This window comes from Neocloeon triangulifer, unplaced genomic scaffold (genome assembly GCF_031216515.1).
Source record: "Neocloeon triangulifer isolate White Clay Creek 2 clone unplaced genomic scaffold, ASM3121651v1 ptg000008l, whole genome shotgun sequence".
NCBI lineage: Eukaryota > Metazoa > Arthropoda > Insecta > Ephemeroptera > Baetidae > Neocloeon > Neocloeon triangulifer.
The window spans coordinates 5,091,595-5,116,608 of NW_026775550.1; the positions used below are offsets into that span (position 1 = coordinate 5,091,595).

The window sequence follows — 25,014 nt, forward strand, 5'->3', positions numbered from 1 at the left end:
AAATAAAAATATCTTAAAAACTAAAATAACGCCATCGCGAATTTTGCTGACCAGATGTAGAATTTAACGGCCTACGTTTTTTGCATTTTACACATAAATATGAAAAATATAATTTTTCCGGAAAACGGACCTTAAAAACTCTAAATGCATTTTAGTGACCTTGACCTGTGACCTACGACATTTTCCTTCTTAATAAACTCCAATTTAATATACTTATATGTGTATAAGAAATTGTTTTTACCAACCCTGGCCCAATATTAAGTTTGCCTGCACATAAAACGCTTAGTTTTTACATTTAAATTTTTTACTGTTAAATTAATTTTTCATTTTATATTATTATGTTTAAAAAATAAGCAATGAAAGCTCTGTGGATTACAATTGCAATCAATGAAGCAGTCAACTGAAGCACTGATGCTCCCGACGGGAGCGGCAGCACTTTTGGTTGCAGTGGAAGTCTTTGCGAGTCGTAAACCGCGCACTGTAGTCGCAGGCAGGGGGTTCGGTGAACCGCGTAGCCGAGCACCGTCGCCCCCAACGGTGGTGCCTCCAACTGCAAGCGTCGGCCAGATACTCCGACCACTGCCGCTGCCGTCCAATTTTTACATTTGGCACACGTGGAATACTAAAAATTAATTTATTTGTACAAAAATTTTAATGAAAAAAAATTAAACCACCGAAAATCCATGGGACCCGTTCAAAATGATGTCTTCAGAGAACTGAACTTCTATTTGAGCTGAATCAGTTTTTGATAATTCAAACTGTGGAAATATTTTTTTTTCAAAATTAATTTTTAGAAGAGATGAAAATTTATAAATAATCTCTTGTTATATACATGTGACAAAATAATAGAGTTCAAAAAATACTTTTAAAGTTGTGGTGTTTTCTGTGGAAAAGACGACTTCCTTTGCTGATCGGAAGAGTCTTTCAGTCACAATGCGTTTTGAGTTGAAGAGGGCACTGAAATCATTTTTTAAATTTTTTCATAAAAATTCTTGGTTTTCCCCCAAAAAAATCTTGATGTTTTTATATTCAATGGTATAAAGTTTTCATCAAATTTTTAAGCAAAATAACAAATTTTAATTTAAGCTATAGGTTGCTTGATAAATTGTTGATTTCATATTTTCGGCTTTTTCTATGGGTGGTAAAAATAATTTTGACAGTAAATAATCAGATTGGCCTGCAAATGATGCTTGATTTCAATAAAAAAAGAAATAATACAGATAAGCCCAAAAAAACTGTCCCTCTAGCAATTTTCCCTCCCTCTGCAAGGAGCATTTGTGGCAGTAATTCAAGAGTTAAGATTTTAAGCAGCTTTCCCCGGGCAAGGCAGTGCCCCATCAGAATCTGCCAAAGTCACAGCAGGAACAGGTGGACAAGCTAGGTGCACACCGGAGACCTGTAAAAAAGCTGGGGTGCCCTCCCGTGCGCCTAGCCCCACCTCATCGCCAGCTAATAAAGGTGATAAAAATTTAAATCAGACTACCAATCCTGATGAGGTACGCACTTGCAGTCTGGAGCCCAATAAGCTACCTGGTGGGGCTGTGTCACAGACGAGAGGGACTGGATGGAGGGACGCTCATGACCGTAAACTGACTGCATTCTTTGCTAACCTCGAGCGTGAAAGCGCATTGCTTCGGGAAGGCTCTGTCGGTGGGGGTAGCCTACCCCCGCTGCCCCTACCTGTTTTATCTCAAAATCCCCCCCGACAACCTTCCACTGTTATGGTGAGTGGAACTGAGAGAAGTCTTGCAAAGGAGGTCCTAATTTCTTCTTCGCCCGAGCACCCAGTCTTAATTGCGGCCCCAGAGGCACCAGAAACAGTCGACCTGACAAGTTTCATGAATGACCAGATGGCCGGAGTGAGACGCAGCATCGATGCGTTGACTGAACAATTACGTGAGTCACATCCTGAGGGCAGGAAACGTTCACTGCAGAAAGTACCCTTCTGGAAAATAAATTTGATAAAATTTGATCCAAAGTTAGAAAAAATTAGAAAAAATTAGATCCAATATATGGTTAGAAATGCGATTCATGATGTTTCTGATAAATTATTTTTTCAAAGTTTTAAAATTTTTTTTGGTCCCAAAAAAATGTGCATGAAAAAATTAGAAAAAATTTTAAAAAAATTCGAAAAAGTTTGATGTGAAAATTCGATAAAATTTAATGTTGAAATAAACATGGAATTTTTTATTTTTGATAATGAGTAATACAACCAACAGAGCCCGAACAAAAATTAACTGACGAAAAAGACACACGTACCGTAAAAATGTTTGGATTTTAAGTTGAATGAGTGTCCACCAGGCGTCGGTGGCTCAAAGTTTTGCTGCGGGCATGAGTGTTTGATGTATTCTGGGTTGATCGATGCGCACGTATTTTTATCATTTTTATACTGAAAATTGTGCTTCAATAATAGGAATGTAAAGGTTCGCCACCGCCAACTCTTCTTTGAAATTATTAAAATTTGAAAAAATTTATCAAATTTTTACTAATTTTATCAAATTTTTTCTAATTTTATGAAACTTTTTCTAATTTATCAAATTTTTTACATATAAAATTAAATTTTTTAATCTAATCTTCTTAAATTTGTGTCTAGAATTGTTGCTTCATTAAATTAAAATTTCATCCAATTTAATAAAATATTTTCATCGCTCGTCCGACTCTCTAGCAAATTTTGGTGCAGTCAGCTCGGAGAAGCTTACGGTCGGAAACTCCACCACTTGACCGCACCGATCTGGTTACTGCGTGCAGTGTAGGAAAACAAGTGACCGGACTTATCTAAGTGGCCAACTGTCCCTCCCTGAAGTTTGCTCAGACGTAATGACACCAGGTGAGACCTTATGCATGTATTTGCATTGCTTTAGTAATTGACGTTTACGTTTTACAATAGTTATTTAATATATCTTGTAATTTCATCAAATTTTTTTCAAGTTTTACCAAATTTGTTTAGAATTTCTTAAATATTTATAAAATTTTATCAAATTTTTTCAAATTTTATCAAATTTTTTATTAAATATTTTTTTTAATTTTTTTTAACAATTCGAGACACAAATTCAAGAAGATGAGAAAAAAATTAAATTTAATATGTAACAAATTTGATAAAATTAGAAAAAATTTGATAAAATTTTATAAATATTTAAGAAATTCTAAACAAATTTGGTAAAACTCGAAAAAAATTTGATGAAATTACAAGATATATTAAATAACTATTGTAAAACGTAAACGTCAATTACTAAAGCAATGCAAATACATGCATAAGGTCTCACCTGGTGTCATTACGTCTGAGCAAACTTCAGGGAGGGACAGTTGGCCACTTAGATAAGTCCGGTCACTTGTTTTCCTACACTGCACGCAGTAACCAGATCGGTGCGGTCAAGTGGTGGAGTTTCCGACCGTAAGCTTCTCCGAGCTGACTGCACCAAAATTTGCTAGAGAGTCGGACGAGCGATGAAAATATTTTATTAAATTGGATGAAATTTTAATTTAATGAAGCAACAATTCTAGACACAAATTTAAGATATGTAAAAAATTTGATAAATTAGAAAAAGTTTCATAAAATTAGAAAAAATTTGATAAAATTAGAAAAAATTTGATAAAATTAGTAAAAATTTGATAAATTTTTTCAAATTTTAATAATTTCAAAGAAGAGTTGGCGGTGGCGAACCTTTACATTCCTATTATTGAAGCACACTTTTCAGTATAAAAATGATAAAAATACGTGCGCATCGATCAACCCAGAATACATCAAACACTCATGCCTGCAGCAAAACTTTGAGCCACCGACGCCTGGTGGACACTCATTCAACTTAAAATCAAAACATTTTTACGGTGCGTGTGTCTTTTTCGTCAGTTAATTTTTGTTCGGGCTCTGTTGGTTGTATTACTCATTATCAAAAATAAAAAATTCCATGTTTATTTCAACATTAAATTTTATCGAATTTTCACATCAAACTTTTTCGAATTTTTTTAAAATTTTTTCTAATTTTTTCTAATTTTTTCATGCACATTTTTTTGGGACCAAAAAAAATTTTAAAACTTTGAAAAAATAATTTATCAGAAACATCATAAATCGCATTTCTAACCATATATTGGATCTAATTTTTTCTAATTTTTTCTAACTTTGGATCAAATTTTATCAAATTTATTTTCCAGAAGGGTAGCTGCTACTCGCACCAGTACGCTGCGCGCTTCAACCAAACCGTCTCCGAAGATTGCAGCACCATCGCCTTCCAAGTCCGTAACGATTAATTACAGAAAGAGCTCAAAAAACGCAATCAGCAAGTCTCTCCACAAGGTCGCGTAAAAAAGAATGGTCAAAGTAAAGTTGAAAATTTGAAAATCGCTCTTTTAAATATCCAAGGCGTTAAATCTGCAGAAAAATTAGCGAATTTCGAAAATTACATAACTAATTTGCGCGAAAAGCCCTCAATCATTGTAATAAATGAGCATTGGCTCTGTTCTAAGGAAGTCAAACATTTTAGCATAACTAATTATAAAACTGTTACTTTCTTTGGCCGTAAGATAAGAGAAAGAGGGGGAGTGCTAATTTTAGTCAAAAAAGGCCTCAAATTTAATTGCAAGAAACTATTTCCAACTTCTATTGAATTTAGATTCGAAACTTGTGGAGTTGAATTGAAGGTTGCAAATCGAATTATTACGCTTTTGACGGTGTACCGACCGAGTAATCCTGAAAACAGAGATATTGAGTTCTTCATTGAAAATTTGGAAAATCTTATTGAGAAGTTTATAAGTCCAGAGAAAGAGATGTTACTAGTTGGTGATTTGAATGTTGATCTTAACTCAGACAATGCTGATAAAATGAAATTACTGAACTTAATGGATGGCTATGAAATGTCACTGGTAAATGGAATCGAAGCTACCCGGGTTACAAACACATCAGCAACTTTGATTGATCATGTATTTAGTTCCTTAAAGTGCTCGCATACTTCTTTTGTCAGTGATGTATTTTTTAGCGACCATAGAATGGTGTCTGTTAATTTTCAAATTCCAATTGAACTCGATAGAGATTATTACAAAATTATCAGGAGATTCTCTGACAGTAACTGGACTGAATTTTTCCACCTCTTAAGTACAGAAAGTTGGACCGAAGTTTATGAAAGTGATGATATTGATGATATGTGCTGTAAATTCATGGATAAGCTTACTATGTACTTTGAAATGAGTTTCCCAAAGGAGAAAATATTAATTAGAGTAAATAGGAAAAATAATGCCGATTCTGAGTTTCTTCGTAAGCAAAAGGAAGAATTAAGGCTCTTGGGTGCCCAAATATCTACACTGAAAAGGAATGATCCTAACTGTGACAGATTAAGAAGTCTTAAATTCAAATATAAAAGTAAACAAAAGTACGTTGGCTTTCTCATAAATGATGCAGTCCGAACTCACAATGACCAGAAAATGTTAAAAGCCTCTAATAAGACTGGTATGGCCTGGAAAATTATTAACGAAACTTGCAACTTGAACCAAGATAAACACGAAAATGATATTAAGCAAATTGAAATTGATGGTGAAATGGAAAAGGATTTACAGAAAATTTGCAACTTTTTAAATAAAAAATTTGTTGAACCTCAGGTAAATCTTAGTAGTGATGAAATTGAACTCTGTACTGAGAGTATTGTTTCAAATGGAATAAAATTTACTGCTCAGCCTGACGTTACCCCATTTGAAATAGAAAAAATTTTGAAGTTATTCCCGTCAAAGAAATCATCTAGCTGGGATGGATTATCTATGGATACGTTGAAAAAGATTTCTGGTTATATAGTGTTCCCTGTGGCATTTATGGTGAATGAGTCGTTTCGCACTGGTAAATTCCCGGAAGTGCTAAAATTAACTGTAATCAAGCCATTGTACAAAAAGAAGGGTGAGAAATCCGATGCTAGTAGTTATCGCCCAATAGCCTTAACATCTTCTGTAGCAAAAGTATTTGAGAAATGTTTCCTAAATAGAATTGAAAGCTATTTCGCTGAAAACAATCTCCTTGCGGACGAGCAGCACGGTTTTCGAAAAGGCAGGAGCACAGTGACTGCACTTTTTAAGTTAGTGTCCGAAATCTACGATTCGTTGGAAAATAGAGAAAAAATCAATGTGATTCTGTATGACTTTTCTAATGCCTTTGGGTGTGTCGTTCCCGAAATACTGCTTGCAAAACTGAAAAAATTTGGAATTGATGATGTATCCCTCCTTTGGTTAAAGTCCTTTCTTACTGATAGAAAACAACTTGTTCAACTTTTTGGTGTGGGTGAAAATGGCGAGCAAAAATTATTTGAGTCAACAATGGAAAATGTTTCGATTGGCGTACCACAAGGAACAGTATTGGGCCCTTTTGGCTATTCCTCCTACGGTAATGATATGCCCTTAAAAATCATTGTCGCCGCTCTTATCTTGTTCGCAGATGATTCATCTTTTATTGTAAAGGCTGGAAACTACAAAGCCTTGAACGAAAAAACTGCTGTGGCTAATGACAAAATGATAGATTTTGCCAGTAATAACCGCTTAAGATTGAACGAAAAGAAAACTCAGGTGCTGCAAATGCATACTGCTCAAACTAGTAAATTGGAACCGCCTGTAATCAGAATTAACGACGCTGAAATTGAAGTGGTAAATCAAGCAAAAATACTTGGTGTAATGCTCTCTGATACAATGAACTGGAGCACCCAATGCGATCAGGTTGTAGCGAAACTGAGAAGTACCACGTACCTTTTTGTTAAATTAAGGCAGCGCATTCAAACTAAATTGCTAAGAGATGTATATTTCGCCCATGTTCAAAGTCACTTACTATACTCAATTGTAATTTGGGGTGGGTCGCCTATGTTGGAAAAGGTTTTCATTGCTCAAAAGAGAGTTATCCGTGCGATGGCAGGTAAAAGATACTGGAAGGCATTGACACCTGTCGAGTCTTGCCGACCACTTTTTGAAGAATTTCAGATCCTGCCAGCTTTCTCTGTGTACGCCTTTGAATGTGTTAAATTTTACAAAAAGTATCCTGAATTGTTCCTCAAAAATTCTGAAAGCAAGGTGCACCAGAATCGCAGTACTCGAAATAAACCTATAGCGGAGCAAGACTTATTTGTCAAACCAAACAGACTGTTGCTGACTGCGCAGTCCCCTCACATCATGATCCCTAGAATTTTCAATCATCTTCCCGATAGAATCAAAAACATTGATAGTTATCAAGTGTTTAAGAAGGAATTGGAATTAATATTCTACGACAAAATGTTCTATGACGTGCATGAATATTTTTTGTGTAAAATTGTGTGAACTGTATTTTAAATGTATTTTAAATTTAGTAAGCTGTATTATAGTTATATTGAGATATAGCTGTATTACAGTGACCTATTCCAAAGATTATTTCTGTACATATGTTGATCTATACGGAATAAATATTATCTGAATCTGAATCTGAATCTAAAGTGTTTGTGATATCGTTCCTTTTTACCGATAGTGTGGGTTTACCGCGGCGGCCGTGTCTCTTTTGATGTCGGGCGTTTTAGCAGACATCTGCTAGTTGTAAACCCTTTCTTCTCTTTTTTCCAATTTAAAATTTTGTATTGACCGAGAAGAATAAATAATAATGAAAAAAAAAATTGCATACAAATTTATTGGCGCCTTCTGTACCACTGACAAGGGGCACAGGCCAACAAGACTTTGTCTAGGCCTGGCCCTAAAAAAAATGTTGCCAGGAAAGGCTTCTTTTGAATCAACTTTTTTATGGAAATTTGAATATTCGTTTCTTCTATTACAGATCAAATAATGGAAACTACCATGTCTCTCAAATATATATGGGCTCTCGTCAGTCTCGTCACATTCAGAATACATCAAAAATGTTTAAAAAATTTAATTAGCATAGAAATTAGCATTATAGAACAGTGAGTCAATTCTTTCGTCATTTAGCACATCATCTTTAAGGACGACAGGCTGCAGAATTAAAAATTATTTTTTAAGTTTAATTAAATAATATAAGTCCAAAAAATTAATGATATTAAATTTGTAGTTACGTAAAACAGTTTGCACTTTCTTCCGCAGTGGTGTTGTCCACCAGGTCGAAGGTGGACGCGGTGAACAAGCTATTTTCAGGATCATTTGCAAGTTCGTTTTGAAAAAACCGTACAGATGCCGCTTCACCTTCCGAGACTCCGACGATTGCATCAGGACCTAGCTGCGGAAGAACGCAACGTGTTTGGTAAAATGAAAATGAATGTATGCAACCTGTACAACATACGTGCTGCAAAGGGTGCCTGACTCACCTGAACAACACCGATTGCCAGGTCGTTCTGTGCGGCTTCGGCGAAAGTGGAGCGCCAGTGGCTGAAGAGACCCAGAGTGGCGCACAAGAATTCGGATTTGTTGAGTGAATTTTGCACACTCTCACCTTCAAAATGAAAAAGTCTAATTTAAAAGCTGCTATCCATGTGAATTTTTTTATATCATTAAAAAAAACAACAAAGAGGAAAAGCCTGATTCTTTATTTCCATGATCATCTCGAGTGTCAACTTTTTCAAACAAATTTAAAAAAAAGAATCTTATTTTTATACTTTTTTTTACATAAATGTTGCAAAATCAAATTTTTATTATCAGAATATTCTGTTTGTTAATTTGTTAATGGGGATTAAAATACAAAACATGCAATAAAATGTAATAAGCTATCATATTTAAAAATCAAATTTTATCCAATCTCTAATTTGCCTCTGTGAGATATCAATAATTATTTTTATTTATAATAAAATAAAAAATATTATCATTTCTTATATCATTTATTTTCTCGCAACAAGTCAGAGTTTGCAATTAGAGAAATTAATTTAAAAAAATTTAAAATGTTTTTTGTGATGAATGGACAGTAAATAAATAAAAAAAAGTGACAATTTTTTTTACCGTGATCCCAGATGATTCCCTTTGCGCTGATTTTGCTCAAAGGATGAACAACGCCGTTGTGGATTCCAGATTCAGGGTGCGGGCCACTTTAATTCCAGAAAAAACAATTGAAAAAAAATCACAATGCTCTGTGCAAATATTAATTTTATTATTTTTCTCACTCGGATTCGGGTGTCAGGCATTCCTGGATAACCTTCTTCGGCAGCCACGCCTGAAGACTGGTCGCCGTCCACGCGAACTCGATGAGGCCGATTGGACGCGCGGGCAAAAAGTCTGACAACATTTGCCCAAAGAAGACGCACTCAGCCGAAATCCACTCAATGGTGCCTGTGCAATTGCTTTGGAAAATTAAAATAATGCAGTTATATATATTTAATTATAAGCGGACCATTGTTGATGGTGGTCCAGGATTGCTCAATGTTCTGTCCTATTTCCTGCTGCTCTTCGCCCGCTTCTGCTCGGCCAACATGGAAAAATCGCATTCCAAAGTAGTTTCCAACCAATGCAGCTTCCTCCTCATAATTTTCCAACTTGGTGAATAAATAATTATATCATGAATATAAATTCCATAAATTCATTTATTAGTTAAATAAATATACACATAGTCATAAAAATTAATCAAACTTTTCTATTAAATCAATTACATTTATTTTAATTTTCTTACGGATCTCATGAAAAACTCCATGTTTCCCTCGCCAAAGCAAAACCATACGTCTCCGAAGAGCACTCCGCCCAATTTGACCTGAGTCACCTGCCCTCCGGATTCCTCTGCGTGCTTAAAACGTAATGTGTGCGGCCCACCGGCCTCTTGGGGCGGTATCCAAAGCTCCCACATTTCAGTTTCTAGGCTCAAATTTTATTTTTATTTTGGCCCCGAAAAATTTCAATTCATGTGTTGTGGTGACGACCCATCAAGTAAAAATAATTTACCTGCAACTGTTGTGCTTGTGTCAACGTCGGCAAAGGTCAGTGTGACCTGCGATCCTGGGACGCCAAAGCCCCAGACGTGGGCCCTTTTTGGCTCCATTTGTAGTACCATGTGACTTGCATAGCCGCGCGCTAAACGGAACGGAACCCCACAAACATGCAAGATAACTGACTAAAATATTAAGGATTTCCAAAAATTCTACGAAATTATAATTACTGTTAGAAGCAATCAACGATATAATTGAAACGTTAAGAAAAGAGATGATCATGACGGTCATGTTGAGTTCTCTATGATAAGAACATCCAAAACCAAATTGTGCTTGATTTGGTAAAACTAAAATTATCATTTTTCTTATCTCAATCACTGCTGATTAAATTTAAATCGAGATGAAATGGCTCCGGCTGAAGAGAGCGACTCCGGTCCCTGTCTGGAGGGATTATTATTGACTCCAGCTGAAAGAAGTTGCTCCGACCTGAGGGAATTGCTCCGGCTGGAGGAACTTGCTTTGGCCTTACAGGCCGCAGGGTGAGGTTCCCACAAGAGGGTGCAAATCTGAATGGAGGGAGCGACTTCGGGAAGTGGAAGAAACCCATATGCGTGACGGAGCGACTCCTGCCGAAGGGAGTTGCTCCAGTTGGTCGTAACACAATAATAATAAAGGAATATAGGAATAACTATTATACAATAAGGCGAAAGACCTTGTGACGGGTCAGGCGCACGGGACAAAGAGGATTTTCATTCCCCATGCTCCTGCTGATAAAATTTATGAGCATGAAATTCGGCCACCAAGACAAGAGCCAACATAAAGCGATGCGTCTGGCGGCTGGTTATTACTCTGTCAAGTATAACGCTATGTTGCAATTACGAGAACAATTAAAGTGGCTCGTATTTATTACACTCTCTATGAATGGCATATATGACGCTCGCGCATTCCTCACCGATTTCCAATTGGCACAACTAGCGTAAACGCGGATATGTATACGCGGAAGGAAAACTAAATCCATAAAATGAGCCATTAATAAGATTTTAAAGGAACACTTAAATCTGTGGTATACGAGACGGCTGAAATTATTTTATACCAAAGAGAAAAGTTCTAACTTATCAATACAAATTTGTCAACTAGAGGATTGTTTCAAATTTAAATAAATATTATGCGAAATTTTTTAATTTAAAAACAGCAGTAGAAAATAAATATTAAAGGGAAATTTTATTTTATAGTATTGAAGCTTCCAATATTTCACGTGGGGCCAAACGTAAAACTTTCTTCTTTTGATTTTAAATTGAATTCAAATGATAAGTTGAACGGTATTATTTCTTAAAGGAATCAAGTAATATAAAATATTAAGATTCAATATTTATTCAGAATTTTCTTAAATTTAAGGTAGTTAAAAATAAAGCAGAAATAATGCAGTTGTGGTGGTAAATTATTGAAAAGATATCCTAATCTTTCTTCTGCAAATATTTATAACATTGATGCAGCACTTTAAAAATACCAAAACCTACCAAAACATTAAAGTTGAAAATGGTTTCTAAATTGGATTTTCTGTTAGAATGAGATTTTGCAGCAACAAAGGGACCTATTTTATTTGATCACACAAAAGCAGACGCGCCACACCGCGAAGAGATTTTATACGCGGCATTCAACAGTGCATTTCAAGCGCGTACATCTTTTGGTGTTGGCGCGCGCGTTCCGAACTTCAGCAAAGGCCCAACAACAACTACTACTTGAATTTAATATAAAACAGGCCCGTTCCAGTATATCAAAGCGGAGCCGGGGAGAAATATTTTCCGAGAGCGCGTATATGTGCGGGCGGGCGCGTCAATTTGCAGTTGGAATGTGGGAAAATGGTGCCGAGACAAAGGCCGAAAAAGCAGCAAAGCGCGCATGAATCCGCGTTTGCAAAGGAAAAAATATCGACTTTGCACTAAAAGCAAGAATTCGTATGCGTCTCGTTGTGTGTCCTTGTTGTTTGTTGTGCCTCGGCGCCATATAAAAAGAAGTCCCAACGAGGGATGACGGCGCGCAGTTCATTTTATTATCTGCAACGCACCCATTGCTGCGCTGGACTACAAATTGAATCATTGACATGTTTGGAATTCATCAGCGCCACTTGCCAAGAATCCGCTCTGCCGCCGACTCAAAAATTTATACGGTTTGTGACAATGTTTCGCGTTTAAAATAAATCTTAAAGAACCAAGAGGATTGATTTATTCAGTACAACCCAAAAAGCCTAAAATTAAAATCCTGGTAAAATTGTTGGCTTGCAATGGGGTGTGGAATAAAATTAAATACTTATAAGATTATTGCAGCGTTTTAAATTTTCTGAAAAAGGTAAAGTTCTACTGAAATATTCATTTGAATAAGCATAATTATACTTGTTTGGAGACCAGAATATTTGCTAAAGAAAGTTCAGTATTTTGGCTATTTGTAAAATATTTAAAATTAAACAAAAATAATAATAATTTGTAAAAAACTCAAATTCACATCAATTCTGGGTCCATATCAATGTGAAATTCGTTGAGATTCCACATTAGTTTGCTTTCAATCAACTTTGGAGGCATTGCCGAAAAGGCGCGCGTACAATAAAATTCATAAAATCAATCGTGACGCCAGCAGCTCAGGCCAAGCTGATCTGAAGCCATCAAACTTGCTTTGTGAATCGCGACTCGAAGAGTACATTTGCAGTCGCACCGGCGCGGCGATTAATTACTTAATTAGCTAAACTTTGCGAGTGGCGCGCACCGAGTTTAATTAATCTTGCATTATATGCGAATAACCATCACGAGAGAGAGCTTGTGTGTGCGCGAAATAATGAAATTTGACTAGTCGATATGATGTCAAGGAGGGTACGTTGCTATTCTACTCGCGCGCCTAGCTATAATAATTTGCATACTCTTGTTTACAACGCCGGGGTGTTGCAAATTTATTGCCCTTTCGTCCTCTGTTCGTCGGCAGGCAGCCTTTCCAAGGGGATCTCTTGGGCAATTCATTTTGCGCGTCTTCTCTCTCTCCTATAAGGAAAACAGCAGACATGCGGTCTTTAAATCTCGATGTACATACATTATTTTGGTTGCTTGGAGAGAGAGACGCCGCCTTATGATGCGAATATTCACAACGTGTTGAGTGTTTAAGGCGCTTTTTTGCTTGCTGGTGACATTTTCCACCCAAAAATAAATAACTCAACCAGCAAACCGAACTTCGGGCGCTAAATTTTCGTCTTGAAAAGTAATACGTGTGTTTTTTCGTAGGTAAAAAATTTCACACTCCTCCTACAAATAGATATATTTCAACGATATTTTACTTCATTTTCTGATGTGTTGCAGATATATTGTTAATTTTACCAACTACTTGCAAAGTTTTAACTTAACAAGGGAAAATATGGGGCATAAATATTTTGGCATCATATGGAAGCCATCTTCTGCCGAACGGAGCAAATAAATAAGAAAAATCAATGGATTTAAAAATTGCATGTAGTTAAAACCACAAAAAAAATAATAATAAATGAAAACTGGGTGGTGCCTTCTGACCTATTAATAAAGGGCACAGGCCGACCAGACTTTGTCTTGGCCTGACCCTTTAAAATTAATAATAAAAAAAAAAATCATTTCAAAATAGATTAAGCCAAAATCAAATATGGTTGAGAGATAAATATACTGAAAATTGCCAAGTTTTCATAATTTAACTTTTATCGATATTACAATATGTTTGAAGAAATTGACAATCGAGGAGATGATCATAGAAATGAAGAGATTGGGCTTTTTCCTTTTTGCAAAAATTGTTTTTTATTTTGTATTTTTTACACAATTTTTGTAACAAGGAAAAAGCCTAGATAGCTGATCTCTTCATTTCTAATATTAAATAATTAATGTTTATTTTATGTTACTTTGTGCTTATTTTGAAACAAAGCAAATTCAATGGTGGCCTATAATTTCAAGATCCCGTCGGAGCTGTTTAGCCGCTCACTCTCATTATCTCCTCGACGCGTGCAGTATAAACCAGCAGACAAAAAGTTTTGCTGGCAGCGAGGGAACAATTATCAGCGCGCAAAAGCGTCTCTCTGAGCTGCGGCGGGCGGTTTGTTCTGTCAGACGCACAAACAAACGCTCCTCATTTTCTTGGAGCGCTTCTATCCTAAACTTTAAAGACGCGATTTGTGCAATTAAGTAATTATATTTTTTAAGCACACTTTACTGCTCAATTGTTATGAGAAAATTTGCTATTTGTGGCCTACGGTGACAGCTTGCGTGACAAGGCAACGGCCAAACCTTCAAAATTTGAGAAGAGTGCAAATAATTTAAATTATTTGGTTAAAAAAATTTACTTTGAAAGATTTTGAAATTTTTATACATTTGAAAACAAAATTTTAACCATAATGTTGAAAAAATTTCAATTTTCTGAAAAATAAATTGTTTCATTATTCAGAAAAATAGGATATTGAGGATATTATTGGAAATTTAAAAAAAACAGCAGCAATTCTAAAAGATGTATATGATTTTTAATGGAACATAACTGAAACAGTAAATTATAAAATTTGCTATCAAAAATTCCCATGACTGAGAAAAAATTAAAATTTAGCATTGAAAATATTGAGCTCCTACAAATAAATGGATAGTTAAATTCTTGTATCCTCTCAGAAGTCGCACAAAAATTCAGATTTTTGTATATATGACAATTAAAATTATCAGTAACTTCCAAATTTGACTCTAAAACCATTTCTCCTAATTTAGAATCTTTACTAAATCCATGTTATATCAAACCTGTTCTATCCAATCTATCTATTCTGTCCAATAATTAAATTTCTACCCCCCAACAATGGTTTTACCTGCAAAATTTTTGTAGCACTTTGGACAAAGAAACAGTAATATTAATACTGACCGCTAGCTCATATTTTTATGCAAAATTTCGCCTTGAACCCGATTGTCAAGCGAAACAACTCGAACATTCTGCGCGCATACTTTTGTTTGCATCTGATAAGATTCGGCTAAAGAGACGCAAGCAGTTTTGAATAATAATTCACGGTATGCTAATGCGCACAGAGTAACAAACTACATGAGGCTCATGCATTCCATATCAAGAGAAAGACGCCAAATTGTCTAACCGTGCGTGAATACTAAACAACATGCATAGGCATTTGTGTGTGCTGACGAGAGATAACAATAGCATCATAATTAGGTACCGAGACAATGTGTGGAAGAAAAATGGAAAAGTGTGTGCGGCAAAGAGAAGAGGTCTCGGGTGTCTTTTGAGTCCGTCTACCCCCCAGCGGGATTACTTCTCATTTGTGCACGTGCTCTAGCAAATTTAATTATCTGGCGTGAAGGTGTATTGTGTCCTCAACGCGCGAAATTCGATTATTTGCCGAGCAAATCACGCGATCGTGCAAGAATACCGGGCCACCCAAAATTCAATTATAGTCGTGACTCTTCCTTCAGGACGAGTTTTTGCCCCTGGAAAGTTTCTTTTCATCGTAGCTATATATTATTAATAAAAAAATTTAAAGCCTGAAATAAGTTTCTACTTGTACAATAAAATTTTGCATATTTGCAGGAAAAAAATGGGTTTTAAATGTTTTTATGTACCTTATTTATTAACATTCAATTCATTTAGTTGGGAAATAATATAAATAATAATAAACTATTTGTCATTTAAAGATTTTATTTTTAACTTAAAAAAAAAATCATTTTTATCCGGCAGTATCCTAAAATATTATTTGAAAGCTCATTTTACTATTAAATGCTTGACTGTTTAAATACTAATCTTAATTTACTACTATCATAGTTTTTCGCGGTGAATAATTCATCACTCAAAATGAGCCGAGGAGAAGTATGTCTTCATGTGCTTGCGATTCAACAAAGTTTTATGCTCTCATTATAATATTCTTTTTGAATATACACGCAGACCCTAATGAGCTTATAATCATAGTTTTCAGTGCTACCCTTGGTCTGAAACACTCGCGTAATTGATGAAACGATCATTAACTCGGATTGTATGCGCCGCTCGGAAAATCGCGCGCAAACTTATTCAAGACACGCATATAATACCGAGTCTAATTACGCGCCGGCAATAATTATCGCGCCTTGTCCGAGAGAAATATCGACAGCGAATCCACCCTATGCAAAGAGCCGAGGAACGTGTTCGCTCTTGCAAACTCATTTGAGCCAAAATATTACATGTATATCGGCGCGGTCCATCCAGCGAGAAGAAAAGTCGGCTGCTCTACTGACAAGAAAATAACATTTAAGAAGGAGTATCTATCATCGCGCTCAGCTTTATTTATCGCGCCGAGACGTGATGCGCAGCTATAAAAAGCATTCACCAGAAGCACATCATCCGAGCTATAATGATGATAGACTTGGAGCTTGCGAGTGACACTAAAATATGAGTTGCTATTTATCAGCCGCCGCCGCCGCGTCTACACGAGTTTCGCCAATTACAAACCGTGTTTTCGTGACTTTTCTCATCCACATCTCAAACCGTCCTGAATTTAATTCATTATTTATTACATCAGATACAATTCTGAAATCAGAAGGTACTGTTTTTAATATTTTAATACAAAATTCCTTGCTATGAATTTTGGGTTGCATTACTTGCATTGCCTCCGGTTTGGTAATAAAAAAATAAAAAAAAATCATTTGATCTTTTCAGTGTATTTTTTTTTTAATTTTAAAAATATAATATATATTTGGATCTATTTGGATTAAAAAATAACAAAAAAAATGTTGTCAAAACAATTTTTTTATGAATTTTAAAATAATAAGTATCTATTGTTGTAAATTTGGTTTATTCATCCAGCGCAGCTGTAGAACGGTACATAAATATTCCAATTTTTAAAGCTCCAATGATTTTGAAGAGCAAAATTAAATAATTACTCATTATCTCAATTCATCACATTTTAAATTGAATTTTAAGGGTCAAATCAAAAGAACTGAATCTAAAAAATGCTAATTAAAAAAGAAAAATTTTTATAATCTTTGATAAGAAAATTAATCAATTCAATCCTGGAATTGAAAAAAATTACTTAAAAAAACTTGAAGAAGTGCACAATATTGAGTTATTGTGGCATACAGTGGGTTGCTTTTTAGTCGAAATTTGACTCGAAAGAGGGCGGGCAAAAGTGACCGCGCAAGAGTCTTCTTTTCGCGTATGTTATGCAAGTCGGCGGCGGCGGCGTTTTCGTCGTACGTGAATGGGCAGGGTTGGCGCTCCCGAGCCCCCAAGCGGGCGAAGCGTCGCTAGCGCCGCCGCACGACGAGTGGTGCAAGCTGGCGTGTCTGTGCAGCAAAATGGTAGTGAGAATGGACATTAATATCTCGCAGTAAATATTCGCCGAGGGACAGTTTGGGCTGCCGACCGCTTGCACAGCGCCTGCCGACACCGCACCGCCGGGCTCACACCGCCGATCGGCCGAATCGGCGCCGCCCCCGCACTCGCATCACTCCAGCAGCGGTGCCACTGACAATAGTTTGCGACTCCCGCGGACACACCCCTCTCAGCCTTGACTTCTTCTTGGCCGTATTTCGTCGCCTGTGCTCACTTACCAGCGGCCATGGCCGTCCGAATGGAGACTCCGGCCACCCGCAAGGTCAACTACAAGACCATGGTGAGTACCTTGCCTACCCTGTCGAAAGGGCCCGTCCGTGCCCCTCCGCCGACGGCGCCCGGCGCCGAGGGCGGGTGTTTAAATCCCGTCTCCTCTCGCTCATCCCGGACACTTCCGGTCCGCCCGGCCCCAGTGCACCCCTCTTCCGGTCGGGTCGGCCGAGGGCCGGCCACTGGGCCTGCCGGGCTGCACTTGCACGGCCCCTCCCGGCCCGCGAAAACCGCGCCCAAGAAAGCTGTTTTTCTTTTTCCCCCTTCGGACTTTGTATCTCCTCGAGTGAGTTCCGGTTTTTTTCTCAAAACAATTATAAATTGATCGCGGCGGCCGACGTGCGATTTTTTCATTAATTGTGGAGATAAATAAATTAATGTGATTACAGGCCCATTTCACCTGTTATCTGTCCGGTGACGTGCGCCGCCGCTTATCGGACGCATGCATGCGTGTGTGTTTGATACAAACAGCCTTTTTTATCGCGGGCAAGACCTGTCGCAGATTATAATATACACACTTGAAATTTTATCCTCTTATGTAAATATGTCTTGTTGTTTTGCTCGTCTTTGTGTCTCCAGTGAGCTTGCGCTGATCTGGAAGTTATTAAAATAAAAAATGAGCTGCCCTCCCTAATTCAGCGCAATTATTTTTTAAACGATCAGATATTTTTTTATTTTATTTTTTAGAGAAAATATTGCAGACGTATTAAAAATAGTGGAAATGCAGAGATCAGGCTTTTCATCATTGCGAAAATCGTTTTTTTTTTAAAAACAAATGGCTCTACCAGTTTTGGTTACGGTCTGCGACCCTATTTCACGAGCAAGAAAAAATACAAAAACAGCTAAATTAAAAAAAAACCACATTTTAACTTAAAAATTAAAATCTTTTTGCTTAAAAGATAAAAACCAGAGTGTACACTCTGGTGACAAAAATTAACGCATTGTTTTAATTTAGATTATTTATTTTTGTGGTAGAATTTCACGATTACATTTAAATTATTTATGTTTGATTAAAATACATTGAATTAACACATCTTACATCACACCATTCTCTTTATTGACAGGTTCAATGTTAATTCAAAACTTTTATGGGTATGAATTGCATAAATAATTTTTGAGAAGAGGCTGATTTTTCTTGTAATGATGAACATGAATTTACTTTCATGCATCATCAAATTTTTTGCTTTTTTAGGTTTTTGAAATTATTACTTTTATTATTATTGATATTTATTGACTTATGAGTCTCTCAAATTTTACATCATATCTGTGGAGAATAATTTTTATGTCAATATTTTTGTTGTTGCTTATTTTCCCATCATAGGGTGTGGTGAGGCATGGTGTCTTTTGATGTTGAGTGTGAATTGAATTGAATCAAAATTTATTGTATTAGACAAATTTAATTTTGTCAATTTGCCTTTTACGAAAGCTAGTCAATTGTCTCATTTTTCCTCTCATTTCAGTACTTGAGAAAAATAAAATAAAAACTTGGAAGAAATGAGAAACAACAAAAAATCCCATTGTAGCGATTATTCCTTGATTTAATTTTATAACTAGTTTAGTTTTTTTGAGAATCTTTTGAGCATTGGAAGTGCAGAATATATTCACCTGAATATATTTTTCCGACTTAATGCACATTTTCATTTGTTTTCATTTAAATTAAAAATAAAAATAAGGCATTAAAGACCAATATTTAACATTTCACTATTTAAGCTTTATGGACTTAAATTATTGAGCAAATATTATCATATATCATTTCTTTCCTTGCAATTAGGGGACTAAAATCATTAGGAGGAACTAAATTAACATTTTTTCCGTGGCGAAATTAGCAATCATTTGTTCCAGCTGGTTCCAGCCTTACTCTGCTTATCCCTTCAAAAAAATCATTTTAGAATTAAATTCCACGAAGATTGAAACATACAAAAATTAAAAGATCCACTTGTTAAATTAAATTTTATTCCAAACTTCATAGAACAAAATAGATTTTGAGGTGAAATTTTTCACAATTTTAATTATTTGATCTTATGCCTCTGATTCAATTTCTTATTTAAAATTTAAACGCACAATTGTGTTTAAAATCCATTTTAGACCCGTTTGAGTATTCAACCTTTTTATTTTCACCCATTATAAAAGTTTTTTTTCTGATTTAAAAATTCCAAGCTCTCTTCCTTTTTGTTGCGAAAGTAAACGAGGGATCGAAAATTGGCCCAAGTTTTTGTGGCGAAAGGTGCGAGATTGGGGGGTGAAACTTTGAAACAACGGAGCACGCGGTAGGTGTCCAAATCGTGTTGAGTGCAAATCCTTGTGACAAAGACAGGGTGCGGGTTATTTACAGGCCTGGTGCGGTTGCCACGCGACTCGAAAAAAGAAAAACACACACCCACCCCCAATCAGCCCGCATCCGAGTGTCGCCCCCGAGTCTGTGCTGCGTGGGTGGAGACCGACCGGGGTCCCATAAAGTTTCGCAATAAACTCTTGGCTCCATTATTTGCCCGATACGCTGCCGCTTTCATTTAGACCGTCCACAAATTATCCTATTTGAGCTCACTTGCAGGACTTTTGCTCTTTTCCAACTGCAAATGGAATTTCTGCGCAGCGACCAGATTGGCCCAATAAAACTGCTTAACTTTTACTGCTTATTTATTTAGCCGCGCGCCAATAAAACGTGCACACTCTGTGTCAATCGCTCTTTCACTTGCTTTGTGCGAATGCTACTTTGTTAACACTGACTTGCGCCCCCTCAAAGTTCGATCAAAGGGTGCCGATTTACGACCGAAACGCGTTTGTTCTGTTCGCTTTAGTTCAAAACTGCTGGTTTTCAGCAAGTGCCTCCAATGTTTGCAGTTAGATTTTCTACTTCGATAATGCAGAAAAAATTTCTCAAAAAAATCTGCAAATATTCTAATCGTTAGCTTTTTGATTTTTTTTTTAAATTTGACTTAAATTGTCTTTTTCGAAATTGAAACTGGAGAAGCACTTAAATCTTTCAACTGGATTCAAACGAAGTTTTTCTTGGTTCCGATCTCAAATTAGCAACATCAGCGTCTCAAGAAAGCCAACGGCATAACTCTCTCGCTGCTCTGTTTATGGGTTTCTTCTTGAGCCCGAACAAAGGAATTTGTTTTCCTCCCCCTTTTTTGGCAAAAATCCCAAATGATGCAACTCGCGGCGCAGCCACACACAAACTCACATGCGCGAATTATTCTTTTTTATGGCTAGTCTGGCCAGAGAAAGAACCGAAAAGAAGAAGTATATCCATTTTTGGCGCACAAGCAAAAATTGAAAAAGCCCACACGTGAAAACTGAAATTTTGACAGTGCATTAAAAAATTGCTTCAAGAGGCGTTTTAAGTTGCAATTTAATAAACAATTTTGTCTGATTCTTTCTTTAGGAATGGAAAAGGCAAAAGTTCCAATAGTGTTGTGGACGAGCTTTCTCGTGGAGGCTTGAAATGCCCGGTGAGAGGTCAGTCGGCATTTGACACATCCTCTCGCTCTTTTCCCTTCCATTAGGCGATGCGAGCAGCAGCGAATTTCAAAGTGCTCGCACTAATCTCGGACTCGAGAGAAGAAAAAACCCCATTACTTTTTAGTGCCGCGCTGCGCATTATTACGGCGCGCGCTTTTTCGCCGAGCCCGCGCGGGTAAAAAGCGTAACTAATACCCTCTTGATTTTCTCATCTGTGTGCGTGGCGCATTCAAATGTTTCCAATTTGTTAGACAGGGCTATTACTGCAGCAGCTAGAGGTGATTTTTAATGGCCCGCGATGGATTCTGCGAGATCCGTTCATTCGTCCGCCAGCTTATTTATTTTCCCAAAGCACGAAATGCTCGGCCGGGTAAAACGTCTCGAGAATAGAGATTTGTTGGTTTTCGAGCACCAAGATGAATCCTCTCTGCAGCCCGTTTGGTCCCAATAAAATGGAATCAAGAGTTTTATGAATACTTCTTGAATTCTAAGTTCCAAGAAATGTTAGCATGAAATAAGTTTGATCTAAATGGTCCTTGAACAAAATTTAAGCATTTTTATGATCAGAAATTATTGGAGGACGCTAATAATTTAGACTTTCTCTTAAGTTTGTGCGTTCCAAGTTTCTTTTCCGCAACATTTCTTTGCAATCCATCATCTTCATCCTTGCAATCTGCATTGTTTGCCGCGGAATGGCAAGTTCGGACAAAAATCCGGCGGCTTGTTTGCTTGTTGTGTACACAAGACAGAGCGCAAAAGTTGAGGCCTATATTTGCAGAGCAACTCTGTGTCGGCTGGTAGAGATATGAATTTTCACTCGCTGCGTGTGTTTATTTCGCTAGGAAAGTTTGCGCGTCCGCCAAGCAACTCGGCCCGGAACGCCGCAAGCGCAACTTTTGGCTTTCGGTTTTAAAAGCGCAGCCCTTTGTGTCTCGAGTGTTACGCGTGAGGGATGCTGAAAGTATCTCTTTTCAAAGACATATATTTACTTAATAAGCGCCATTTGTTCAGCCGCGAATAGAACGCACGGCTCAAATATTTTGGCAACGAAACTTTTCAGCTGCTCTTTCGGTCCGAAACGGAAGCTGCGTCAAACTTGACGAAATCATTTTTGAAGAGCCCCTGCTCTTTATTTGTAATTGTCTAATAACTTAGGCGAGCATTAAACATTCTTGTGAACATGCGTTTGAAGTTGCAGCGGACCAGCAAATAAACGTTTCTTGCTTCTCTCATTGATCACGAATGGCCGTCTTGAAGAACATACAAAGCGCATCTCCCAAGTCATTACCCTGATGAGAGGCGGTCGCTCGCTCGCTCTGAAAGTAGGTCTGGTCTGCTCCCAGTCTGATTTGCTTCATTTGCTTGTTCAACGTTTGGCTGACTCGATCCTTATGTAAACCAATGTAAACAAGGAAATGCAAATCGGTCTGACGTGGCTCTAAACATTTAAAGTTACTTTACTTTGATTTGCAACATCAATTTAACTGGTCCAACGTTCAAACTGGTAGATTGGGAAATAGTTATTTGAGACGAGACTGAAAACTAATTTCATTATCTGCATCCATAGACAAAAACTAGGATTCTCTTTTGTAAAAAAGAATACTTTGATATTTAAAATATCATTGTGAAATTTGTCATGATTTATTGTGCATTCTAAAAATTCACATAATGACTTCAAATAAACAATTCATACATTATAATCACCTAGTTTTTATTGCAAATAAAATCTTTTTTCTAAAGCATGTGAGCACATAAATAAATACTGCAGCTTTTTAAATTATTCATTTGGCCTTAAATATAAATTATTAGCATTTTTTTTTTAAATTTCCTGTGAAATTTGAGTTTTGGTGTTAGAAGTCTGAATTACCTAGCGCAAAATAGCTTTATTTAAACTATATTTTTGCTGTGGAATGTTTTGCGTCCGTGGTGGCGAACAAAGCGAACTATTGGTTTGCGTGGATCGGGGGTTCGCGTGCTCCCCACAATCACTTGGAGCAGGCAGGGAAGGAGCCGCCGTATTTTCGCGCAGCAGCGGCCATATATCTTCCGGCCTACACCTGACAGAACACATTTCCAGCCTCTAAACTCGGATGTTTTATCGGGAATCAAGTTGCCAATTGAGTCCCTGGCGGACTGTAAGCGTCTCGGCGCGGTGATGGATGCGCCACAGTGCAGCGAGCTGAGCCAGATTTCACAGCGTCCAGACAACAAAGCTTTCAGCATAATTATTTCGGCAAATTGCACCTGAATGGATAATTATTATTTGCTTGGCGTTGACGAGATCTGTGGGTTTCCTCCTCCTGCTGCGGCCGAATGAAAGGCACGTGACTTCCCTCTATCGAAAGACTGCCCACCCCAAAAACAACGTCACGAAAGCGCCGCTTGCAACAAATGAGAATCTATATCATTAAAGTTCTGTTGAATATGGACGGAATGGTCCTTTGATTCTACTTATTCATTCAATTGGAAAGAAATAAATTAATGTAAAATATTTTTCGGTGCTTTCAATTTATTTTAAAATAATTCTTAACAAAACCGGATGAAAATTAACTAAATTATTGATTAATATAGATTTATTAAAAAATAAACGCTAAGCTTATTTGTTTAAATTAACTACTGAAACTTTGTTAAAAAGAATTTTGTGTTTTTTTTTTGCATTTTATTTAAAAATGGATTGGGATTCTTTGTAGCTAGTAAAAGTGTCAAATAAAAATATCTTTATGGTAGTGCATTTTATTTTAATACTTTATTCGCTGGTTGCAATTTGTCTCCTTGATTTGTTTACTTTTTAAGTTACACAGCAAACAAAGATTAGTCCTTCTGGCAAAAACTCAAGACTTGTGTCCAATTTTCTAGCGGCGCCAACAAGCCAGGCTCCCCCAGCTATCAAGGTCTTTTTTCTCTTGGCACTTTTCTCTCGTCGGCTGCAGAAATAATTAAATTTCTCAGTGTTTCGAGCAGAAAAAGAAACGTCTGAGAGTTTCCCTTGGATTTTTTTTTTCTCGTACTAAAACGCTCTGCATACTTGTCTCGACGTATGCGCGCCACCTAAGCGTTCGCCTTTAAATTTCACTCAAGATCAAAGGTGCAGACTGCTGAAAGCAAAAGCGTAAGAATTTGCTTGAAACTCTTGCAGCTCCAAGCACGCCCGACTTTTCAGCCTTCGTACTTTCTCGTTCTTTCATCTCCCTGCGAAAAAGGGAATTATTATGATGCCGCTGCTTCCAAAGGTTTGAAATAAAATGAGAGACGGAGACAGTGGAATTATCCGCTCATTTGTTGTAAGTAACAAAAACTGAAAATCTGCCAAAATGTCTGGACCCTGGAATCAATAATGAACAAAATTATTTCTTTTGAAATAAAGTATTTCATTGCAATTAATTTTAGTCACAATTAATGTATAATTATTAAACAAATAATTATATACTATCGTTGACCCTTGAGGATTTGTTTATGAAGACAAATGAAGAATTTTAAACCTGTAAAATTTTAAAATTTTGAAATCAATCTAAACTGAAACTTCTAATGAAATTATGAAAGGTAGATTGTGCAACTTTGTTGGCGCCACTGAATTTTTATTTTGGCTGGCGAGTGCAATATTGGCTGCGAAATCAATTTTATTTTTCTGCCGGCCCGAATGCAGCCGACAAGCGCATTTATTACCCCGACCAAAAGAGGCGCCGGCCGTGCTAATATCGGCCCAATCCATATTTGCGACGTTTAAAGCAGCATTTTAATAGTTGTGCATGCATGGCACCACTCCAAACGGATCCGCAAAAACAAATATAAACACACTTGTGCACACACAATGGGCCGAAATCGCGGAGAAAATATAAATTTCGCTGACTGGAAGGCGCACGGCCGACTCCGATACTTTACGGCCATGCTGCTTTTGAAAATTGCATGAGGCGTTATTATCTATAAATTATGTTGCTCGCAATAAAAGTGGCCATAAAGCTGCCTAGACGCGCGTTTGACTTCTTGTATAATCGTTTTGATATTGTGATCATAGACTCCATTTTATTGGCACAAATCTTTTTCTGCCAAGTCGTTTTGTCTTCTGCGAACTTTGCAACTTTCGCCCCTAACAAACCACGCGCACAAAAACTGCTTCTTCCTCGGAACGCTTTTATCCGTTTCAGCTTTG

The 25,014-nt window shown here is 36.9% G+C and overlaps 2 protein-coding genes across 5 annotated transcripts in view; one reads left to right on the top strand and one right to left on the bottom strand.

The window, feature by feature from the left end:
- Positions 1-295: 295 nt before the first annotated feature.
- Positions 296-10,088, bottom strand: LOC132194932 (sialate O-acetylesterase-like). Its single transcript, XM_059616531.1, has 11 exons — positions 10,028-10,088; positions 9,814-9,942; positions 9,548-9,726; positions 9,272-9,413; positions 9,045-9,210; positions 8,884-8,969; positions 8,259-8,383; positions 8,010-8,170; positions 864-957; positions 675-758; positions 296-622 (listed from the first exon to the last, which is right to left on the bottom strand). Exons 1-11 carry the CDS (start codon positions 10,086-10,088, stop codon positions 329-331), a joined length of 1,521 nt encoding a protein of 506 aa, XP_059472514.1. The 3' UTR covers positions 296-328.
- A 6,966-nt stretch (positions 10,089-17,054) lies between these two features.
- The window catches only part of LOC132194826 (protein alan shepard), a 143,809-nt gene continuing 135,849 nt past the window's right edge, over positions 17,055-25,014 (top strand). For 2 of the 4 annotated variants that reach the window (XM_059616368.1, XM_059616371.1), the window contains exon 1: positions 17,056-17,412. In XM_059616368.1, the coding sequence (XP_059472351.1) occupies positions 17,359-17,412 (54 nt within the window). In that variant the 5' untranslated portion in view covers positions 17,056-17,358. Of the gene's footprint in view, positions 17,413-25,014 lie in introns of all 4 variants that reach the window. The other 2 variants (XM_059616366.1, XM_059616372.1) reach the window with 2 other exon arrangements.